This window comes from Sceloporus occidentalis, unplaced genomic scaffold (genome assembly GCF_023333645.1).
Source record: "Sceloporus occidentalis isolate IW3139 unplaced genomic scaffold, rSceOcc1.0.p SCAF_4, whole genome shotgun sequence".
NCBI classification, from domain to species: Eukaryota; Metazoa; Chordata; class Lepidosauria; order Squamata; family Phrynosomatidae; genus Sceloporus; species Sceloporus occidentalis.
The window spans coordinates 31,061,124-31,083,076 of record NW_028316984.1 but is presented as its reverse complement, the minus strand read 5'-3'; the positions used below and the strand labels follow the sequence as shown (position 1 = coordinate 31,083,076).

General features: G+C 40.9%; 1 protein-coding gene across 1 annotated transcript in view; it reads right to left on the bottom strand.

Annotated features, from left to right (window-relative positions):
- Window positions 1–11,402: 11,402 nt before the first annotated feature.
- FRZB (frizzled related protein) overlaps window positions 11,403–21,953 on the bottom strand; it is a 46,844-nt gene continuing 36,293 nt past the window's right edge. Inside the window, exons 5-6 of the mRNA XM_089523018.1 lie at window positions 21,403–21,466; window positions 11,403–13,314 (exon numbers count right to left, since the gene is read on the bottom strand). Of these exons, the coding sequence (XP_089379144.1) occupies window positions 13,204–13,314; window positions 21,403–21,466 (175 nt within the window). The 3' untranslated portion in view covers window positions 11,403–13,203. The remainder of the gene's footprint in view (window positions 13,315–21,402; window positions 21,467–21,953) is intronic.

Genomic DNA, 21,953 nt, shown 5'->3' with positions numbered 1-21,953 from the left:
ATAAACTTTTAATATTTCCAGATTCTGAGAAGCATGATTTTATCTAAACATCTGTGGCTTCCTGTTTTAAATCAAGGTTTTAGCTTTAGTGCATTAGTAGCCGTTTAGGAGGAAACTTGTTTCTGAATAGTAAAATCTCTGACAGCAAATAGACAGAAAATTGTTGTGTACTTTCAAGTCATTTCCAACTTATGCTAACCCCCTCACAGGGTTTCTTGGCAAGATTTTTTCAGATCTGCCTTTGCTTCCTTCTGAGGCAAAGAGAGTGTGACTTACCCAAGTCACCCCTGGGTTTCCATGGCCAAGTGGGAGATTCATATCCTGCTCTCCAGAGTCCTAGTTCAACACTATTTTAAACAGAGAGGTATTTTGAGTCATTAAAAGAAAAAACTAACTTCCAGTCAAGCTTTTCCCCCCATGACTGAACGTTCATTTTTTAAAAATCCACTACACAGGAAACTAAGTCATGGAAAAGTCTAGGATAGAATTGTCCTTGAAATATGCATTTTCTAGCTACAAGGAATATTTTATCACAAGGCATTTGCTAATCAGTGCAAGAATGTCAGTTATCACACAACTACTATTTATCTATATCCACCTTTAGTTTATTAGCACTATTGTATCTTTCTGTATTTCAGTCTCCCTGAGACCACTGTTTCCAGTCTCCCATCACTTCCATCCATTCAGGTTTGTGTATAATAATCTACCATTGGTAACATTACACCATACCTTTGATGGATTTTAATGTTATGTCAAATAAAATTTATTAACTGTTAAGGTATCACAAAACATTGTTTTGCTGCAACAGACTAAGGCACCACCCTGGAAATAAACATGATTTGTCCAAAAACATTCTGTAATTTTTAAACAAACTTTTATTTTTATATCACCCTTGTTGGGTAAAAGCAATAAGGAAAAGGAATAACTTAAAGCAAAAATCGCTTGAGACAAAATGGATCCTTTTTCTAGAGTCTAACTTGTCAAGAAGCTACAATTTTCTGTCTCGGGGCACAGCTTATTGGAAACAAAATCCAGGAATGAGTACAGTTGAATGCACCCTCACTCATACTGATGTCCAAAAACACAGAAATGGTCTTAATGGAGCTCTGCAATGCTTTTAAGATGGGTTTTTGAGGGGTATCAGGAGATGTTGCTATCTAATGTACGTACAACTGATCTAGGCCAGACTGTTCACGGTGACTTGGGCCACTAGTGTCAATTAGCAACTTTTAGTTGAACACAGCATATTAGCATGTGTATGCCCACACTATCAATAAAACCTGTATTCCAGTGTAATCTATCAGTGAAGTAAAAAGTGTTTCAAATAATACTTTGGGAGTTTTTGGGTATCATGCTTTGAAGCAAAGCAATGAGATGCACACACATTTTATACCGTGTTTTGTAAGTGTTCGAACACTGTTAAGTTAGAATGATACAACACAGTCAGAAATTGGTTAATTCCCTGCATATAGTAAGAGAAAGTTCAAGGGATATTTTTGTTATTTTTCTGCCCTGGATGATTTAAACTCACCTTCCCAATACTATACAGTGGACCCTTGTTATACGCTGGGGTTTGGTTCCAAGATCCCTCGTGGATAACAAAATCTGTGGATGCTCAAGTCCCTTTGAAATTTATACTTTTTTTGAACATTTTCAAACCATGGATGCTTGAATCCATGTACCTGTATAAGAAATCTGTGTATAAGAAGGGTCGACTGTATTGTGATAAACCAAAAGGCATAACTGGGATGCAAAGAGTTCTTTCAGGTGAAAGATATTTGTCAGACTTTTTGCCTCAAGTGTCAAAATAGCATATTTGGTTTTGGGAACTATATGTCATGATTTGGACAGGGGGTATCGTGTGCTGCTTTGCCCCAGGGAAGAGAACAACAGGGCCAACCTTGACTCTGTAACACTGTGTTGTTCTTCTCCACACACCAGCACTGCAGGAGCAAAGTCCGAACAGACAACTGGTAGCATGGGTGCCAAAGGGTTTTTGACACCCATTAGACAGAGCACAGCCATAGCTCAACATCTGGTGTTTTGATCAAATGTGGAGCAGTCTGTTTGGCTTTTGGGGGGGATTTTCCTCGCAAGTGTGTGCAAGTGAGTGTTTAAGAAAATATAGACACAGCTGAACAGCTACTTGGCATCATCCCAAAACGCAGAAACTTGTAAAACAGCAGTTTGAGAGTCATTTTTAATTCCCCTCCACTTTCAAGAAGGTGGGTTTTGTTGAGGAAATGGAACCAAGGAAAAAAAGGAAGCATTAACCCTTCCATCTCGCATGCTATCATCTTCATTAGGTCTCCATGTCATCCCTCCCTCCCCCCCCCCCCCCGCCGCTAAAAATATAGAGAAGTAATCATTACAGTTGACCCATGTTAAACGCTGGGGTTTGGTTCCAAGATCCCACGTGAATAACAAAATCCATGGATGCTCAAGTCCCATTAAATATAATGACATAGCAAAATGGTGTCCCTTTTTAAAAAATGGAAAATCAAGGTTTGATCTTTGAAATTTATACTTTTTAAAAACATTTTCAAACTGTGGATGCATGAATCCATGTATAAAAAAATCCATGTATATCCGTGTATAGCTAAAAACAACCCAAACGGGGCTCTATGAAATAACCTCTTTGCAATATAGAACGAGCAAACATTGCATTACAGTTAACCAATTCCTGAAGTCCTATTAAAATGCAAATAAAATAAAATAAAATAAATGACAATTTACCATAGCACAATAATGCAGAAATGTATACAATCCAGAGGCAGGGGGGAATCCTTTTCGCACAGAATAAAATTTTTGCATTCCAAGCACAAGACGAACGATTGGACACACGCTGAACTTAATCAGTTTGTTTCATTGCAATGTAAACCGATCTCTTAAATGCTGTTGCAGTCACTAAATTCTACTCATGCCATGTTAGATCAATTTTAAGCCCCCCCCCCCCCCAAAAAAAAATTATATGATTTCGGCATGGTTTTAAGTTACCTTTGGGAGGCCTAGTAATGAGACTCAGCTGGTAGCACTTCATGTTATCCTGAGCCTCAGCAGCTGCTTTGCTGGCTCAGCCTGGGACAAGATCTTAATCAGCCACCAGAGTGGACTTTTTGCTTGTGACTGATTCCTCCTCTTCCTCCTTCTCTGTCTCTGTTTCTATTTTCTAAATGAAATACTCCATTTACAATCATAACTTACAGAGTGGAGAACAGACTCAGATGCATTTTCATAAGATGAGCAGATCCTACCTTTCCTGGGAACCTGGAAAAATATAATTCAGAAGCATAAGAATAGGAACACCTAGGTGCAGTGCTGTAGTAGTGATTGTATAGTTGTTGTTGTTGTGTGGCTTCTAGTTGTTTCCAACTTAAGGCGACCCTAAGGCCGTGGGGTTTTCTTGGCAAGTTTCTTCAGAAGGGGCTTGTGATTGTTGCCCTCTGAGGCTGACAGAGTGTGACTTTCCCAAGTTCACCCAATGGAGTTCTGTGGTTAAGTAGGGATTTGAACCCTGACCTTCAGACAATAAATCCAAACAAAAATCCATCAGTGATGGATTTTTGTTTGGATTTGTTAAATGGTCAACACAGCTACCCCTGCATGTGTTCAGACAATAAGTTAAGTATGACTAATTTTGGTATTTTCTAGTTATATAATGATTGTACAAAGGCATCTTGTAGCACCATTGAGACAGTGAGAGAAAGATGTAGCATAAACTTTCATAGACTCAGTCTATTTACTCAAACGCAATAAACTTCTGCTACAATCATCATTCTCTCAAGTTTCTGCGAATGGCAGTTTCTGTTTATCTTAATTTACAGGCCTGCAACATTGAGGGTCATTTTTTTTTAAGGTATGTTGGTTTTATTAGAATTTCTAAATCCAAAAATGACCTCAGATTGGCCCCATCATGGGCAGTTTTTTTCATAACTTGCTTTGATGTTTCTATGTCTGAATGAAACAAAATGCAAATTATTCTGCAAAGGGTTAAAGTCTTCTAAAAGACAATCAAAATACTTTAATTTGCTGATATGAAACACAAAAATCAGTTCAAAAGTACTGAAAGAAATTGCACAGGAACACCAGCAGCTGCACTAATAAAAGCTTAGTAATAACTGAATTGATAAAAAATATTGAAATTGTTAAAGCCTGTGTGTTTGGTACAACATTTGTATTGTGTTGGGTTTTTTTTTTAATTCAGCATCCAAAAATACATTAAAAAACACTACAATATTGAAAAAAGTTTTTTTCACTTCAGGGTGTGTGATACAAACACTACAATGCTTTTGAATATTATATAATATTTACTGATATCTTATTTTGGTAATGACCATTGAAGAAATACACAAATTCAGTCTAGACAATGAGGAAAGTGAAATAGTTAAAGAATTCCCATATCTAGGATCAAACACTGATCAGAATGTATACTGCAGTCAAGAAATAAGAAGACTAGGAATGGGAAGGGCAGCTATGAAAGAACTGCAAAAGATACTGAAGAGCAAAGACCTACAACTGAGCACTAAAGTCAGAATCGTTCAGTCCATTGTATTCCCTATTACCATGTACAGATGTGAGAGCTGGACAGTGAAGGAAGCAGACAGAAAGAAAATCAACTCATTCGAAATGTGCTGGAGAAGAGTACTTAGGATACCATGGACAGCCAAGAAGACAAACAAATGACCAGAGCTCTTCTTGGAAGCAAAGATGATCAAGTTGAGACTAATACAATTGGCCACATAATGAGAAGGCATGGATCATAGGGGGAAAAAAACAATAATGCTAGGAAAGGTAGAGAGTAGAAGAAAGAGAGGAGGACCACAAGCCAGATGGATAGACTCAACCGGGGGGTTATGAACAGGGGCTTGCAGGATCTGAGCAGGGCAGTGGAGGACAGGGATTCTTGGAGATGTCTCGTCTACGGGGTTGCATGGGCCTATTCATACCGGGAGATACAGTCTGCCAAATATCGTGGACCTAAGCCATATAGCGCTTTATAGGTCAAAGGATGCAGGCCCATCCAAGATGGGTAGGCTGTGCAAGAGACGTAGTTATCTTGTGCTTTTAAAGCTCACATATTAATTCAACAAAACAGTTTACTGCAACAACCCATATCTATCCCCACATTAGATATGGAGGAATGAACCTGAGAGAAAAGTGCTTTCTTGAGAATGTCAAGTAAGTACAAGCTGATGTTGCTCACCCCATGGCTCACATAGGCCATTACCTCTTCCATTCCCAGCATCCAGACCCTTGGCGTTGTAGCTTTTGAAAGTGTGGAAGCATTGTCCTACATATAGATGTCTTCACCAATGGCAGTTTATTAAAAATGGCTGGAACAAAGAGCAACCTCCAAGAAACATAATAACTGAATAGGCTCAGGATGGCCCTAACCTCTGAGAAGCTGATATAGATCCCCAGCTCAAATCTCAGCTTCCGTCATGAAGGTGCATCTGCACAGTAGAAAGAATACAGCTTGACACCACTTTTAAGTGCCGTAGGAATCTTGGGATTTGTAGTTTCACAAGGTCTTTAGTCTATTCTGCCAAAGAGTGCTGATGCCTCACAAAACTACCGACCCCAGGTTTCTGTAGGATGAGCCCATGGCAGTTAAAGTGGTGTCAAACTGCCTTATTTCTGCAGTGTGGATGCACCCTCAGTTCCCATTGCAAACCTTATTAAGAAGAAGGCCTTCCAGGCTTCCTTCCTAAAGAAGAAATGCACAATGTTTTCTCTAGTCTTGTAACAAAGTGGGTGAAATTCTTCTCTAAGGATGAGCTACTGCCAAGGTTTAAAGGGTATGCACTGGTCTAGCATTGTTTTTAAATTGTATTGTTTTTTATATTTGCTGTTAGCCTCTTTGAGTTCCTATGTTGGAAGAAAGGTGGAATGTAAGAAATAATAATAATAAAAGCAACAACAACAATAACAGTAATAAACTATTTGAAAGGATCAGAGGCAGACAACTCCCCACTCCTGCCCTACACTATACTGCTAAAAAGAAAGCTTCTAGAGTTAACCAGAAGTATGTTTCCATACAGAACAACAGGTGAACTCTGTTAAATTTTGGTATGCAACATAAATGCCTAGAATTATTGAATTCTATGTGTATGTCTTTTGCACTGAGCTCCGGATGGTAGATCTTGGGATTCTAATGAAAGAAAAAACAAAGTAGATCCTGTAAGTCTGAGGTTTATCAGCCCCTCATCTACCTTACACCTGCTTAAAATCAACAAGAGAAACACTGTTTCTATTGTTTTTCTTTAAGCCTGCCCTCAAAATGACTTAAGATATACTCCAAACATATTTCAGATCCAGATGCTGTGGCTTTAAGAGACTGGTATGTATAATGACTTCCAAGCTCAGAGTAATCCTCATTATTAGCACTCATTTTTCTCTCCTACGCATAAGGTTTCTAAAGTATTCTGAAGGCATTTGGGACTAATTAGCTACTTTACAGCAGACAGAAACTGATTGTACCAGGCATGGCCAAGGAGATATCCCCAGATTACAAAAACTGGGAAGCTGCAAGAAAATGTTCGATATCCCTATGGCTGATGTTGACCTTTGCTTGGAGGAACAAAGAAGGTATCTGTTTACCATGAAGGTGCCTTTGCGTTGAATGATGTGCCTAATTCTCTGTAAAACAAGTCAACCAGCTTGTGCTTAACTGAGAATAATTCATAGGATCGTAGAGCTGGAAGAGACCACAAGGACCATCCAGTCCAGTCTCCTACCATACAGACAGATACATGGAATGCACTCCCGAATGATGGCCATCCAGCCTCTATTTAAAAACCTCCAAAGAAGGAGATTCCACCATGCTAAAAAAAAAAAAAGGAATCTTTAACACAAAGAGTGAGATAGCATCCTATACAATGTCTGAAATCAGCAGACTAGCTTTGGGAGCACAGAACCAGCTACGTGGCACACCATCTTGGTATTTTGCAGCCATCGTCTGTCATCCCGAGGTGGCTACCTCACGCAAGCATAGAGCTAGCTCTGAACATACTTTTGCTATAACCTCCCCGCACAGAAGTATCCTATCCAATCTTCTTTCTAGTCCCCAACCCTACATCCTCCAATACAAATGGTCCAAGCAAAAATTGGAGGACTAAGGAGATTATCTGCATAAAAGTAGAAAAGTGGAATTGAATTGAAGCAGGATAATAGCATTTATGGCCAGACCTTGTCAGACGATATTGTGGCTGACCTGTAGTTGCTCTGAAGTTCACTAGTGGGTATAGTAATAATAATAATGTTTATTTATAACACCCTTTCCAACAAAGGGTGGTTCATCAAAATATATACAATAAAAAGGAATGATACTATGAAATGCTAAAATATTAAAATAATATACAAATAGGCTAAAAACAAAAACAAAATCCTCCTCAGTCACTACCCATCTTGGCCATTTTAGGCATGCTCAGCAACTTAATCTGGTGAATCAAAGAAGAAGGTCTTCAATCTTTTACGAAAATGGATCAGATCCTTCTCCAGCTGGTGGTGCAAAAGAAGGTTGTTCCACAAACGTGGAGCCAGATCCTGACAGACTCGCAGCCATGACAGAGCAGTACACGTTGGTGGAACTGCTGGTAATCCTTTGTCTCCAAATCTTAAATTTCTAGATGGTACATACCATGCTAGCCAAGCTGCCAAATATGTGGTTAAAGTGCAGGGCCTTAAATACTAGGACCAAAAGCTTATAAGGAGTCCTGGCCCAAACTGAAAACTAGTGAAGGAATCTACGGGGGGGAAGGGACATGTGAGTATTTGGGGAGATTTAATATAACTCATACAGCACTGGTTCACCTTTTAAGTGTTGGGCAAAGCCCCTTAATAACTGCCAAAGCCTTAGCCATCCTGGGTGATAAGCCTCCAGCTGTAGTTCTGCAATTGGGACATCAAGTGGTCTCAGTCTCTTCTCTCTACCTTGCCTCCCTCCCTCTCACTAGTCCCTAGGGGCTGGTTTTCTTCTTTTTATGCTTTCTTTTCTTTTCTTCTCCCCCTCCCCCACTAAATCACATTGACATAGTTGTTAAATTGTGTTAAAAGAAAAATAGAAAAAAAAACTGGAAGGCATGCTGGATAAAGCAATAGAGCAGAGGCAAGGTTAAGAAACAATCTGGGAAAGAAAGTGTGGGACTGTCCATGGCTGCAACAGCCCCAGTCCCATGACTGAATTCACGTGCGATAAGGACTGTTCCCAAACTAGTACGTATGCGTTTCCTTTCATTAATGCAATTGCGGTGAGAATGGGACTCATGCGATAAAGTCCAAATTATACTTGGAAGTCTGAAGCTCCCTACGCTCTTCTCTTTTTCTATGGATCTTCCAGACCAAACAATAAGGGCATTCTTTGGGACAATAACGGTAAAGTGCATAGTCCTCATGTCATATTACCCACAGGAATATCCAATAATATGAAATTCTAGTATTTTATATGAAAGCAGCATCCTGATAATTATCCATAGGGGCTGTAGTTGCACGTTTGCTCCCTGCAATAATGATAACCAGATGTGAGGAAGGTATGGTTTCAATCTGCCTTCCTATACATCCCACTGCACCCAATCACACATGTCCCTCTGTGTTTGCTGTGTGGACAAAATAATAGAACTATTTCCACAATTTATATGTGCAAGGTCCAAGTTGGCTGTCACATACATTCTTGTCAGCTGATTCAACCCATCTGTCTTTGTTTGTGATTTAGTAACAAGGTTTTCCTTATTTATTTTTAAAGCCACACTAGTTTTAAGTGGTGTCAGGGGAACTGTGGGAGGGGAGGTCCTTGCATGAGAAATGTACTGTTATACCTGTCTGTGGTGTAAAATACACATGCCTCAAAGAAACCCTGAACTGAGAGCAGCCAATGGAAAAATAGGACAGATATGATAAAATCTTTGGGAGAAATATGCTAATGCAAGGCCTAATTCCATCTTTCACTCCCATGTCGAAGAGACCCATTGAATCAGTGGGAACTTGGTTAGTCAAGAGTTACATAAAATCCCAGTGACTGTACAAGTCTGCTTCAGTTGGGGCTAACATCTGCATTTTGGAATCCATTGTCTTCCTGAAGGATCACAGTCAATAGGGCTAAATCAGATTTTGGGCTCCCCATATCCTACCAGTGCAGCATTGTTTTTTTTTTTTCCTATCTGAATGTATGATACACAAAGAAACAAAGAAGAGCATGCCGAAGGAGGTGGAGATCCAACTTCTGCCTTTTTGCCAAGTGGTTCCCTCTTCCCATACTCCCCCAGTACTCAATTTGGCAGAAACAGTCCCAATTAATCCTCTTGTCATCCCACCTCTCCAGTTGCATTTAAAAAGTTCCTGTTTTTCTTTCTTCCCCACACCTTCCCCCTTAATCCTGGCTTCATTCAATTGCTGCAATATGAGATCAAAGTGCAAAAATAGTTTGCCCTCAATGAACAGGGGGTAGAGTCATTTTTTTTTCTTAACACATTCAAAGCAAATTGCTGCAGCCTTTCCTGGCTTATGTTCTTCCATTTTAATAGTTTTGCCATTACAGAGCCCTGGTGGTTCAGTAAATGCCTGTACTGCAGCCACTCACTCACAAACCACAAGGTTGTGGGTTCAGTCCCAGCCAGGGGTTCAGGGTCGACTCAGCCTGGCATCCTTCTGAGGTTGCTAAAATGAGTACCCAGATTGTTGGGGGCAATTAGCTTACACATTATAAACCACTTAGAGAGTGCTTAAGTGCATTGATAAGCGGTATAGAAATGTACTTGCTATTGCTATTTTGACTACACTCCAATGTTGCTCAGCCACATCACAGTGTTCATCGGTTAAATAAGGGATGCCATCCCCATCTGCATCTGGATTGTTTCTTGGTCACATGGCGTGTGGTCAGAATGGGACAACACATTTAGGGAAGGCCTTTTCGTGTAGAGATTCTGGCATGGTACATACCTCCCTGAAAGGGTGGGCTGGAGGCGTCCATTTTAACTCCGGAGGGACACCACAGCAGGCAAACCGTGCAGTGGCCCTCCACAGTAAAAAGAATCTGGAAAAAACGGGTTCTTTTTAAGGCACCAGGAGCACGTCACAAGTGCACCATTGGCGCACCGGTGACGTAAGTGACGTGAAGCACTTCGCTTACATCATGGCAGCACCTGTGTGGACAGGACGCCGCCATGCCGCCAGGGTTACACACTAGAGTTTGGGAGCGTGTGGTTATTGTGGGCTCCTGAAATCTAGTATTGGCGGTGGCACACTGCTTTTGGACTGTCTGTCCCAGGCCTCTGTCACTGTTTTAAAGTATGGTTTGAGCTCCTGTAAATAACTTGAAGTAGATGATGAAGGCATTGAAATACAGTGGACCCTTGGTATCCAGTGGGATTTGGTTCCAAAACCCTCCATGGATATCAATATTTGTGGATGTTCATGTCCTATTATATACTATGGCATAGTAAATGATGCCCCTTTTATAAAGTGGCAAGATCAAGGTTTGGTTTTGGGGATTTTTAAATAAATATTTTCAAGCCATGGATGGTTGCATTCATTATGCAGAATCCATGGGCTAACTGTAAAGATTTTCCATACTTTGGCTTAGTCATTAATCAAAATGGAGACTGGAGTCAAGAAATCAGAAGGCTAGGACTTGGAAGGGGAGCTATGGAGGAACTAGGTGAGGTCCTAAAGTGTAAAGATATATCACTGAATACTAAAGTTGGAATTGTCCATCCTGTCATATTTCCCATTTCTATATATGGTTGTGAAAGCTGGTCTGCCTTGGCCTCGCATCGGGAGGCATGGAGACACACTATCCATGATGCTGCAGCCTTTTTCGAAAGCTCACGCCGAACAAGTCTCGAAGAGAAACGACAACGCAGAAAGAACCACAACCCGGAAACATCACCCAAGGAGACTTTCCATTGTGCTTTCTGCAACCAGACCTGTTTGTCCCCGATTGGCCTTTTTAGTCACCAACGCGCTTGTACAAAGCACGGGATGAGTCCTTCCCGAATCTTCGTTCGCGAAGCAAAGCCAGAGAGTGTGTGAAAGCTGGACAGTGAAGATTGCTTACACGAAGAAAAGCAACTCATTTGAAAAGTGGTGCTGGATAAGAGTTCTACAGATACAGACAGATGGGTCCAAGAGAAAAATCAAATCTGAACAAATTCCTAGAAGGCAAGATAACTAAACCGAAACTGTCATACCTTGGATATATCATAGGAAGACATGAGTCATTTTAAAAAATGCTTGGTAAGATAGAAGGCAGCAGTTAACAACAATCTCAAAGCTGTAACTTCATTTCTGATGGAAACCGCCACAGCTGTTAGTAAGAATGCCAAGACAATTTGTAATATAAATGTTTTATTTTCTGCTAAAATAGTTGCTTTATTTTTAGTTCAGTATTCTATTGATATTTCTGTACTTTCAAAAAAAAACAAAAAAAGAAGGCAGAATTACAGCTTCCAACTAATGGTACTGTTCTGTGAGTACTGAGATGACCTGCTTGCATATGTTGAATAGAAATACATATTATAGGCTATAAAAATGTACATTTGTTGCAAAAAAAAATCAAGATAAAGTCTCTGTTTACTGTTGCAGTTCTTTTATGAGGCACGTTGCATAGAGTATGGCTGTAACTTTCTGAGCAGCGGGCATTTCTTTCATTATACCTCCCCCAATACTGACCATCAAACTTGAATGGAGGCACTGAAATACAATCCAAATGACATCAATGAAATGACAAAGTGCAGGCCCATGCCGAGAAGGAGGCCTGGGGAAGACCGTCTCCTCCTCCATCACAACAAAAGAAGTGGGGAAGGGAAAATGTTATCAGAGAGCAAGTACAACATAACTTCTGGCAAGTCTTGACAATTCCATACAGACCTTTCCCACAAGGATTAAGGCATTCAGAAATGAGTCCACTGTGTGGTATTTACCATGGTTAATGTTTTAAAGCTAGAACTTAATACAAGTGGTTTATTGAAGAGGAATCGACATTTAACAGGCCTACTCTGATAGGCACTGAGCTCTTGGTATAATCTCTTTGTATAATCCTTTTTCCATACTGCCAACAAAGATTTTAATAGGGGGTGCAAGGCAGTCAGCAGGGAGGGAGGAGGGGGGGAGAGTGCACTTGAAGGGCAATGAAATCTCCATCCTGCACATTTCAAGGACAAAATGCAGAAATGGCTGCACCAGTATGCTATTTCCAACTTACTTTCCCTCACTTTTTGTAATAGTCATGGTGACTTACAAAATGCTTATTTTCTCCCACATTCCCCCTCCCCCCCCACATTCCCCCTGTATTTCTTAATATGTGTGTATACTGTGTCTTTGCATTTTTCATGGGTTGAAGGGGGGGAGAAGCAAATTCTGAAGGCACACTTGAATTCACCATTTCCTGCAACAGTGGGGCAATTCAGATTACTTTTTTTTAAAATCTCCAAATATAGATTATATTGTAGGGCAACAAAAGAGCACCTCCCTGCCCATCTTTCCTGTTCTCCCTAAATCCAAATCATGCACCTGATTCCCTGATTGTATGCAGGCTACTGAAACACATACTTGGGGAAGATACATATTGCAATGTATGCAAGGAGGCTTTGTTGAAATATTGTCAGCAAGGATGTCAAGAATTTCTAAGCCTTGCACTTGGTAGGAGGGTCAGAAAAACTTAATCTCATCTTGGACTAACTTTAATTTAGGGAGGTAATAATCTGACCAGCCCCTTTGTAACTAGTCACTACCTTTGCAACAAGTTGCTACTTTCACAAACCTCTTTCCTGGTCCACCAATTATTTATGCATAGACATGGATATGGGCATTTGTATCATGCCACTTTGAAGGGGCAGCCTGCATAGGCCAGAAATCTGTATGCCAGGGCACACAGATTTCTGTACTGGAGTAACATTCAATAACCATTACCATGGCATTGGCTAACTGCATCCTATATGCCAGTAAACCAACCAACATCTGTGAGCATAATATACAATTTTTCTGAGTGCTGCTACTCCTGCAAATAACAAGGGACCAGGAAACACAAAGGGAGAACTAAAACTAATACTGGCTACAACAGGATCTCATAGTAAACAATAGAATGCAACACGCAATAGTGCAATTTCTTCTTTGCTGCTCCATTAAGGCAAGTCTTTAATTTATACAAGTCCATGGATTATTTTACTTGGTTTCTTTTCTTGTCTTTTTCTGACACGTGCCATTTTTCTTCTAGTTGCGCCTTTGCCGTGGATTGGTGGTTCGTCCAGATTTCTGAGCGGAATCGCTTTGTCCAGGTTCATTTCTGCCTTTGCCCGGATGACGGAGTTTCTGATCCCAGCGCTGTAAGATTATTTTTTTAATTTTATTTTTGAGGAAAAAGAGACAATTTAATACCATGGCAACTTCAAAGGCACTCCCCCCCCCCCAGAAACAATAACAAAACAAAGTGTACAGTTTCTCTCTGACTTCTCCCCACTCTTTTATAAAAGAAAAACAATTAACAGTCTATGCTGAAATGCTATACAATTGATTTCGGTATGAAAGAGCTGTAGGCTAAGATAGATTTGAACACCTCACCACTTTGTTACCTTATCTGTCATTAGAAGGGACGCTTTGCAAAAAGCAGTTGTGGCATCCCAGTCCAAGAGACTTCAGTTTCATGTTGGAACAGCTACAGGACAAGTGGAAGACCCATCACATCACAAGTATAATTATCTAAACCCTTGCTTCTACTCCTGGTCTGGGGTCTAAGAGTTCTGTCTCCACATTGTAACAGACAGGAAGAAAAGGAATACTGTATATACTTCTGTATAAACTGACCTAAAGGGCAGGTTTGGGGCCCCAAATTATGGATTTTGATATGACCCTGAATAAGTCGAAGGCAAACTGAGGGGCATGAACAAAGGATGTAAAGGATGAAGCAAAAGAAAATGATGCCAAAGAACTATAAAAATTCTGGCAGGATAGCTTTTTGCTCACCCTAAAGGCTGTATGAATGAGGAGGGAACTACAGTGAATGGTAGCTATGCAATGTGTGGGGAAGACAACCAGAAAATATGTGAATGTCAAAATGGATGTAAAGGCAAAAATTATAATACAGTATTAACTCTTAGCAAAAAAGGAACCAACCCCTTCTATTAGTAGAGTGGGGAAAAACAAGAGCTTATCCTGTCCTGGGAGAGCCTAAACAAAACACCAACCTCCTATACTCTCTCGGCAGTCCTTTGAGGGAAGGCACCAAAGAGCTGGGGCTGCCATGATCCTCCTGGCCAGGCATTGAAAAGATTAGAAGTGGCACTTCAGCAGAGAAAGTAAAGCAGGAGTCAGTGGGGTTTTTTTAGGTTCTTCTGAGACAAACAAAGCTTGTGCCTTTTGTCATTTTACTCAGAAAAGGGGATGGTTCCTCTTTTGATAAGTCAACCCAGTTTTTGGGGTCGGTTTTCTGACTGACATTTCTAAACATGAGTATATACAGTAGGTAGATTCCTCCATAGTGACAGACTATAGGGCATCAGACGTACCACAGTCCAACTTGATTGGGTTCTCTGGAAACTTGAGCAAACACCTTACTGGCATCCTATTGATGACATATGATGGTATAAGTCCAATTTAGGTTATTGCACATTTTTTGGTACCTGCAGAAGTCAGCATTTTCTACTGCCCAGTCACAACAACCAAAATTCCCCTCTAGAATTCACCTTCTATCTGCTGAAGTCCCTACTCCATGATCATGTAGTGGTTAGCTAAGAGTGGGAGCATCAGTGAAGTATCTAGTTATGCTCTTATAACTAGATGTGAAACATTGACATAATCCATCAAGACTTCCATAGGACCCCTGAGTTTTGAAATAGTGTGTTAACAAATATAAACATTACCTATAACCCATTTAGCCAGACTGGTGCAGTTGTTTTGAGTGTTGGACTATGACTCTGGAGACCAGGGTTCAAATCCCAGCTCAGTCATGAAAATCTACTGGATGACTTTAGGCAAATCACATACTCTCAGCCTCAGAGGCTGGCAGTGGCAACCCCCCTCTAAAGAAACTTGTCAAGAAAACCCTGTAATAGGATCGCCATAAGTAAGAAACGTTCTGAATGCACACAACAACAACATAACACATTATGTTTGTGATAAGAAGTGTTTGGTTTAATGTTAACAAGTTATTAAAGAGTGTGTAACAAATAATATTTATTCATTACTTTTAATGGGATGTCTTGACTAAAGACTGAACTGGCTTGCACTTAGCATTATTGCTTTTAAAAATAAAGCTTAAGTGAAGCTATCTGTAGATCCATGGGGGATGGGGGAAGTAGAATGAAAAAAGCAGTTAGGTGATATGAATGTATCAGCTGAGCAGGAGAGCAGTCTAAGAATGTAGTCCAAACCAAAGTTTGACACTCTTCGAAGCTTATGGCCAAGACAAGATAAAGATGTCAATCTTGAAAAAAACACAAAAGCACTCTCTCCCAGCACCCAGTTCAGTAGTTAGTTCTGTGGAGAAACAGATGTGTAAAAAAAAAAAAAAAAAAAAAGGGGGGGGGGACTGGGTTCTGTTTGCTGGCCCCAGGCCCTGCCTGCCATATGTTCACAATGCTGTTCACACACCAGTCTATATGCATCATTTTACACACTGCTATATGTAATCTATACCTTGGGAAAAGATTGGCCACAGTTTACAGTAAGCACAGGCTCCTGAGGAAATGACACTGAATTTTAGGAGCAGGCACTGTGGGAGTTACCAAAATCCGACACTTTCCCCTGCTTGGAAACAGAAACCCCTGTTCTGTGCCTAATTACATAAGCATGGCTCTCCCCTTTAGTTATAAGCTTGCAGGACTGTGAAGCAAAGGCTTTCATGGCCAGCATCCATGGTTTTTTGTAGGTTTTTCAGGCTATGTGGCCATGTTCTAGAAAATTTTCTTCCTGACGTTTCACCAGCATCTGTGGCTGACATCTTCAGAGAATGCAGCACTGTAGTGACAGGGCCACCTTAGGGTTGCCATAAGTCAGAAATGACTTGAAGGCATACAACAACTGTAGTGGTGGTTCTATGTTCTTGCACAGAGGACAGTAAGACAGCTTGAGCTAAGAGTGAGTATCACTAATGGTCACAACTGAGGAAGGGAGAGCTGGCACATATAAAATCAGTAGATGAGTAACACGACAGGATATGTTAACAAAGGTACTAGCCTGGGATTAGAAAGCAATACTTTGCTTTCTGCAGTTTGCTGCAAATTATTTCCATCTCTTTCATGGCTCAGCTGGCTTTGTTTGTGTATATGGAGACTTTTGGAAAAATGCTATAATTCCACCAGGTATCTGAGGACAATAACAATGAGTTTTTATTCTCTGCTTCTACAATATTGTAGCATTATTAGCATTGGAGATATAGCCACATTGGTCTTCATTTCAAATGGTAAACAAATATATTGTGGCATGACTTTCCATGGACTCATAAACCCACTTTATTGAATATATAAATAGTTTCCCTCAAAGGATAGATATATATGTGATTTCAAATGATGCACTGGCTGCTTGCTTGAGGTCTTGACAATCTAATCTCTCTTGTTGGAGAGAGAGACTCCATGGATTAAGGAACAAAGAGGGTGGGATCGGAGAAAAAAAGAGCTGGCTGTGAATTGTTGGGAGGGGAGAAATGAACCTCTGACCTGTTGGATCAATTCTAAAGGGAAGGGGGACACTTAGGCCCCATTCCCATTGGGCAAAAAAAGCAGCTTATTTTGCTGCGATTCTGACTCGGATTTTTTCCCCGAGTCGTAATCGAATCTGACCAATCATTCTCATTAAAAACGGGTGCAAACAGACCCAGGTTTTTTTACCCCTGTTTTCGTTCCCATTGGTATTTTCCCTGTGGTAATTTGAAGCGGGTTATTTTGCTCCCCGTTCCCATTGCCCTTCCGGAACCCCCCCCCCCCTTTTAAAAATCAGCTGTCAGTCAAGTGCTTAAGCGCTTGTTGTCACAGCCAATCAGTCGCTTAGGCACTTTTCCCCTCTGAGAAAGGAAGAAGGAGCCTCTATTCCCCTCAAATCCCTTTGCATCTGAGGCTCTTCTGTGTCTCCCCAGACTCCCTCTGGAAGAGAGAAGCAGCCTCTATTTGTCCTAAACCCCTTGCATCCAAGGCTCTTCTGTGTCTCCCCAGACTCCCTCTAGGAAAACGAGAAGAGGAGCCTCTATTCCCCTCAAATCCCCTGGCGTCCAGGCTCTTCTGTGTTTCCCCAGACTCCCTTTGGGAATGAGAGAAGAGGAGCCTCTAATCACCCCAAATTCCTTTGCCTCCCCCACTGCTCCCTGGGCTGTCTGGGGAGCAATCAAGCAGGCATATACTACAAAGCTCATCTGGTGCTGAGGCGCTCAGGCAGAGGTGAAAAAAGAAAAGAAGAAAAAAGAAAAAATATAGTTTAAAATGGTGTTCAATGGCTCTCCTCACACATTGGTCTATGAATGTGGAGCAGAGGGGAGGTTGCAGGGGGAGTAATGTGTTTACTGTGTTTGGAGCTCAACGTAGTGCGATCGCCTTACCCTGCTTCCCAATCCACTGGAGGAAAGACTATGCAAACAGAAGAAAATGGCGCCAGCGATGCAGAAAGAGAAGAAAGAGGGTGACACCTCCAGGCCAGCCCCTTGAGGGCTGCTCCTCCCATCCCCAGGTTCCCGAATCAGACACCCTTTCGTTCCCATTCATTTGCGAATCAGACTACGGAGGCACAGGAAAACTCACTAAAAAGCCACTGGTTTTAAAAACCAGTTTATCGACCTATAATTCAGGTTTTTCAGGATAATTCAATTCAGATTCAAATTCCAATGGGAACGATATCGGAGCAATGCGGGTTGAATGCACGCTCAAATGGAAACGATGCACCCATGATTCGCATCCTGATCCGCGTTATAAGCCAGTGGGAATGGGGCCTTAGTGTACTTTACTGAAGATCCAAAAGAGATAGACAGTGGAGTGGTTAAAGTGTTGTGCTAGGACTAGGCAGACCTGGGTTCAAATTCCCCTTTCTGCCATAAAGATATACTTCAGGGTTGACATGAGGACAAAATGAGGAGGAGAATTATGTTTACCATCTTGAGGAAAAGTGGGATGTTAATGAAAGCAAACAATACTAGGCAGACTGCATTTACAGCCAGTATTATTCAATAGTACAGAATGTTGGACTGGAATTTGGGAGATCCACATTTAGAATGAGGTTTGTGGGAATGTGTTATTAAATATAAAATACAGTTTGCCTGAGCATGCAAGAAGCCAGTAAATATGAGTAATATGTTAAGACTCCCAGACAGTTTGGCTTAAAAGGAGGTGACAAAAACACTGCAAAAAGAAAGGTTATCTCTCTGTAGACTATAAACTGGAACAAAGAAGTGAACTGTCTGCTGTCTTGTCTCAGGAAAGAAGAAAACAAAACAAAGGCACTGAATAATGTTCCAGACAATTCCTTTCAGGGCAAATATATATTTAGTTTCTATCTACTTATGACATCAATGCCTTTCCTACTAAGACCCAGTGGGCAACATGCAAATTCACCAGAGGGCACAAACACCCTGCCACCATCACACCACCATATTTTGGAAGTATGGTGGCAGTGGCAAAATACTTCCACTCTTCACTTGAAACAGGAGGGGGCAAAGTATGCCCACCCCCAGGATGTTTTTGTAGCTTTTGATCCCTTCCAGACATCCCACTTTTTTTCTGGGAGAAAAAGAAGGGGGAGGCCAGTTGCCTCTTTGGTAAATCTCCAGGAGTATCAATCCACCTTTTAAGTTATAGTTCCCCTGTTTCACTGTGTGTGTGCACACATTTGCATTATAGCCTTACTACCTTGAAGGCACCAGATCCTGTGTTTAGTACTTAGGTGAGAAACTGCCAAGGAATACTAGGTGCTGGAAGAAGGAACTGGCAAAACCACCTTTGAGTATTCCTTACCTAAGAAAACCCTCTGAAATTCATGGGTTGCCCTAATTCAACCGGTGACCAGAAGGCATGTGCGTGCGTGCGTGCGCACACACACACACACACACACACATATGTTGTTGTTGTTGTTTTAAAATCCCAAAGTGAATTTTTGTTTGTATCTGGGCATGGGGGTTTGGGCATTTTGGGCAGTTCATACAACCTCCAGGGATTCGCGACTCAGAAAAGTGGGCCATGGACCTGTTGTTGTACATCTTTACTTGAAAACAAGGCATACACCTACTTTTAAAGTAAAAAGTGCACTTGTTTGTTGCTGCTAAACTGCCAAAATGTAGCAGGGTAGCAGCAAACTTGGCAGAAGCACGGGTCAGGGGGAGTTTGTGTTAAACAGCCCAGAGAGCACACACAATCTCCTGCATAAGGCACCTAGAGCCTGGGGTTTCATGGGGGGGGGGGGAGGCAGAGTATGGGTGCATTCCCACTATGAAATAAAGCAAATTGCTGATCAGTTTAAATGACCACAAAAAAAAAGCCATACATGTTTTGAAGAAGGTGGTAACCACATCTACCCTCCAAAGTAGGAGAGGACAAGAGGAAGAAACAGAGTTGATGGTATTGTTTATGCCTCTTACTATGCCACAGGAAGAGGAAACAGCTGAGGTGTGCATTCTCTTTTCCAAGAGGAGAAGGAAGAATGTGGTGCTTCCTCCTAAGACAGAGGTGAAGGACACCGCTGTGAGATCCCCATGCCCCAATACACCAGACCCAAACTCTACTGCAGGTTTTCTTAATGCCTTTGATGTTGTGGGAGGGCAAGGGTGCCATGGTTGGGCCATCCACCTCTTTCTTGGGGTGTGGGCAGAGCTGCTGCTACCTTTTTCTTCTGGCACTGCCAGAATCTTCCTGGGGTGTTGGGGAGAGCAGGCATAGGCAGCTTTCCAGGACACCAAGAGAGACTTTAATTCACTGCTTCTGGCACATCACCACCTTAGGCAACTGCCTAACCCAGTTTAGTGGCACTGACACAGATCCCTTCTCCTATGTGTTGCAGTGGCATAGCCAACCAATTGTGCATTTTTTTAAAAAAAGCAACCAATGTTTTGCCAGCTCTAAACTAATACACAATGATCATTTTCTGACAGGGAAACATATGATATTCTGACTATTTTTTTAAAAAAAAATTCTGACAGGCTTTCAGACCTGAATGATTTTTAGGAAAGGCCTTTAAGAGGGTGCTGTATTGTTTTAAACTGTATTTTTAAAAACTCCTTTTTTATTCTTTTTAAAGTGCATGTTTTCAATTTTTAAAACTTTTAAGAGTTTTCATTTTATTTTAATTCTGACTGTGTACATATTTTAACTATATTGTAATTATTTTTTATTTGCAAGCTGCCTAGTCCCAATCTTGGGGAAAATATATACATTTAAACTGAGGAGGAGGAAGAAAGAAGAAACTGCCCATGAATGCACATAGGTAGCTGATAGTTAAATGTGGTATAAAGCATAGTGATTCATTAAGTAACTGCAGTTTTCCTCTAGAGAGCATGATGGGGGTGGGCATAAACAGGAGGCAACTTTTTAAGCTGAGAAGCCTGATGAGGCAGGAAGAATACGAGACTCTATTGTGTGAATAATGTCCCTCTAAACCGAGAGCAGTACATTGTGGAATTTCAGTGAATTACTAAGATGTTTGATTAGCTTGATAACTTTGTCATTTATTCACAGCTTTATGGCAAATATTTTGGGAGGTATTGTAATTAAAATATTTGTTAGAATATGGATAGAATAATCATTTAATTGTTTTTTTATTCAACAACACTTTCTGGACTTTATTTTCATATTTCATGCGAAACAGGAAACAGGAGAAGTGGCTCCCTTCTTCACCCCGGAAGCGTTAAAGTTCATGATGCGTTCAGAGCCCCACTGGGCATGCAGAAGGATCCCAATTCAAATTGGAAAATCCGCATGGTATGTACTTTTGTGATAATTTATTTTGCACTTGCTCCACTTTGCATTTGGAACGACCACAGTGTTGCTCTTCATGTGTGGGTAATTAATCACGTAATTTGGTTTATTTTCGAATTGGCCCTGCTTGGCATTTTCTTTGGGATGGGGGCACATTTCTCACATATGATAATGGCCTGAGAGAATGAGACTTGGCCAGAATCACTCAGTGGATTGCCATGGCTCAGCAGGGATTGAAACCCTGGTCTCTAGAGTCATAGTCAAATGCTCAAACCACTACAACATGCTGGCACAAGATGTTATGAGGTTACAGTAAAAAGGAAAACCAAATTTGCTCAGGGAATCATTCCAGTGTGTTGATGGATTATATCTTTGCTCACTTCGCAGTAAATCTCATTGCATTCAATTTGACTTACCTCTGAGTATAAAAGCACATTTATTGATGGCACAGATTTAGTGACAGCACAAATAAATCAGACTATAACCAAGATCAAATATGATTGAACAAATTAATGAAACTTATTCTTACCTTCACTTTTTTACCAAGACGATCTTTCCATTTCTCAGCTATGGAGCCTTCAACCAAGAGTAATCTAATGTTTATAGAAATAACAGCATGTGTTATATCATGCAGACATGTGTGTGTGTTGTCTGTCTGTCTGTCTATCTATTTCAGGAATGAGTAATACATAGCCTGTGGTGTGCCTGTAGCATCAAATGCCCATGCACCCCAGAGTGATTGTTTGGGGGGAAATGGAGTTTTAATTACCAAAAAAGGGAAAGGGAATAATGGGTTGGGGAAGTGGCAGCAGGTTCGTGGAAAGACCACAAATCTGTAAGGGCCAAATGGAGTCTGCAAACTGCATGATCACCACCATCCCAGCACAGTCTTAGAAAACACAATAGCCTTTGTCAGCTTCTGGGAAGTTACTTATACCCCGTTTACACTATAAAGCATTTAACAGGTCCTCATTTTTTTGCGTGGGGGGGTTAAGATTTTTTTGTTGCTGCTGTTCATTTTCTACCTCCTTTGTTATTCATATATAAGCTGTCCATATAGTGGCATAGTAAAAAGACTTA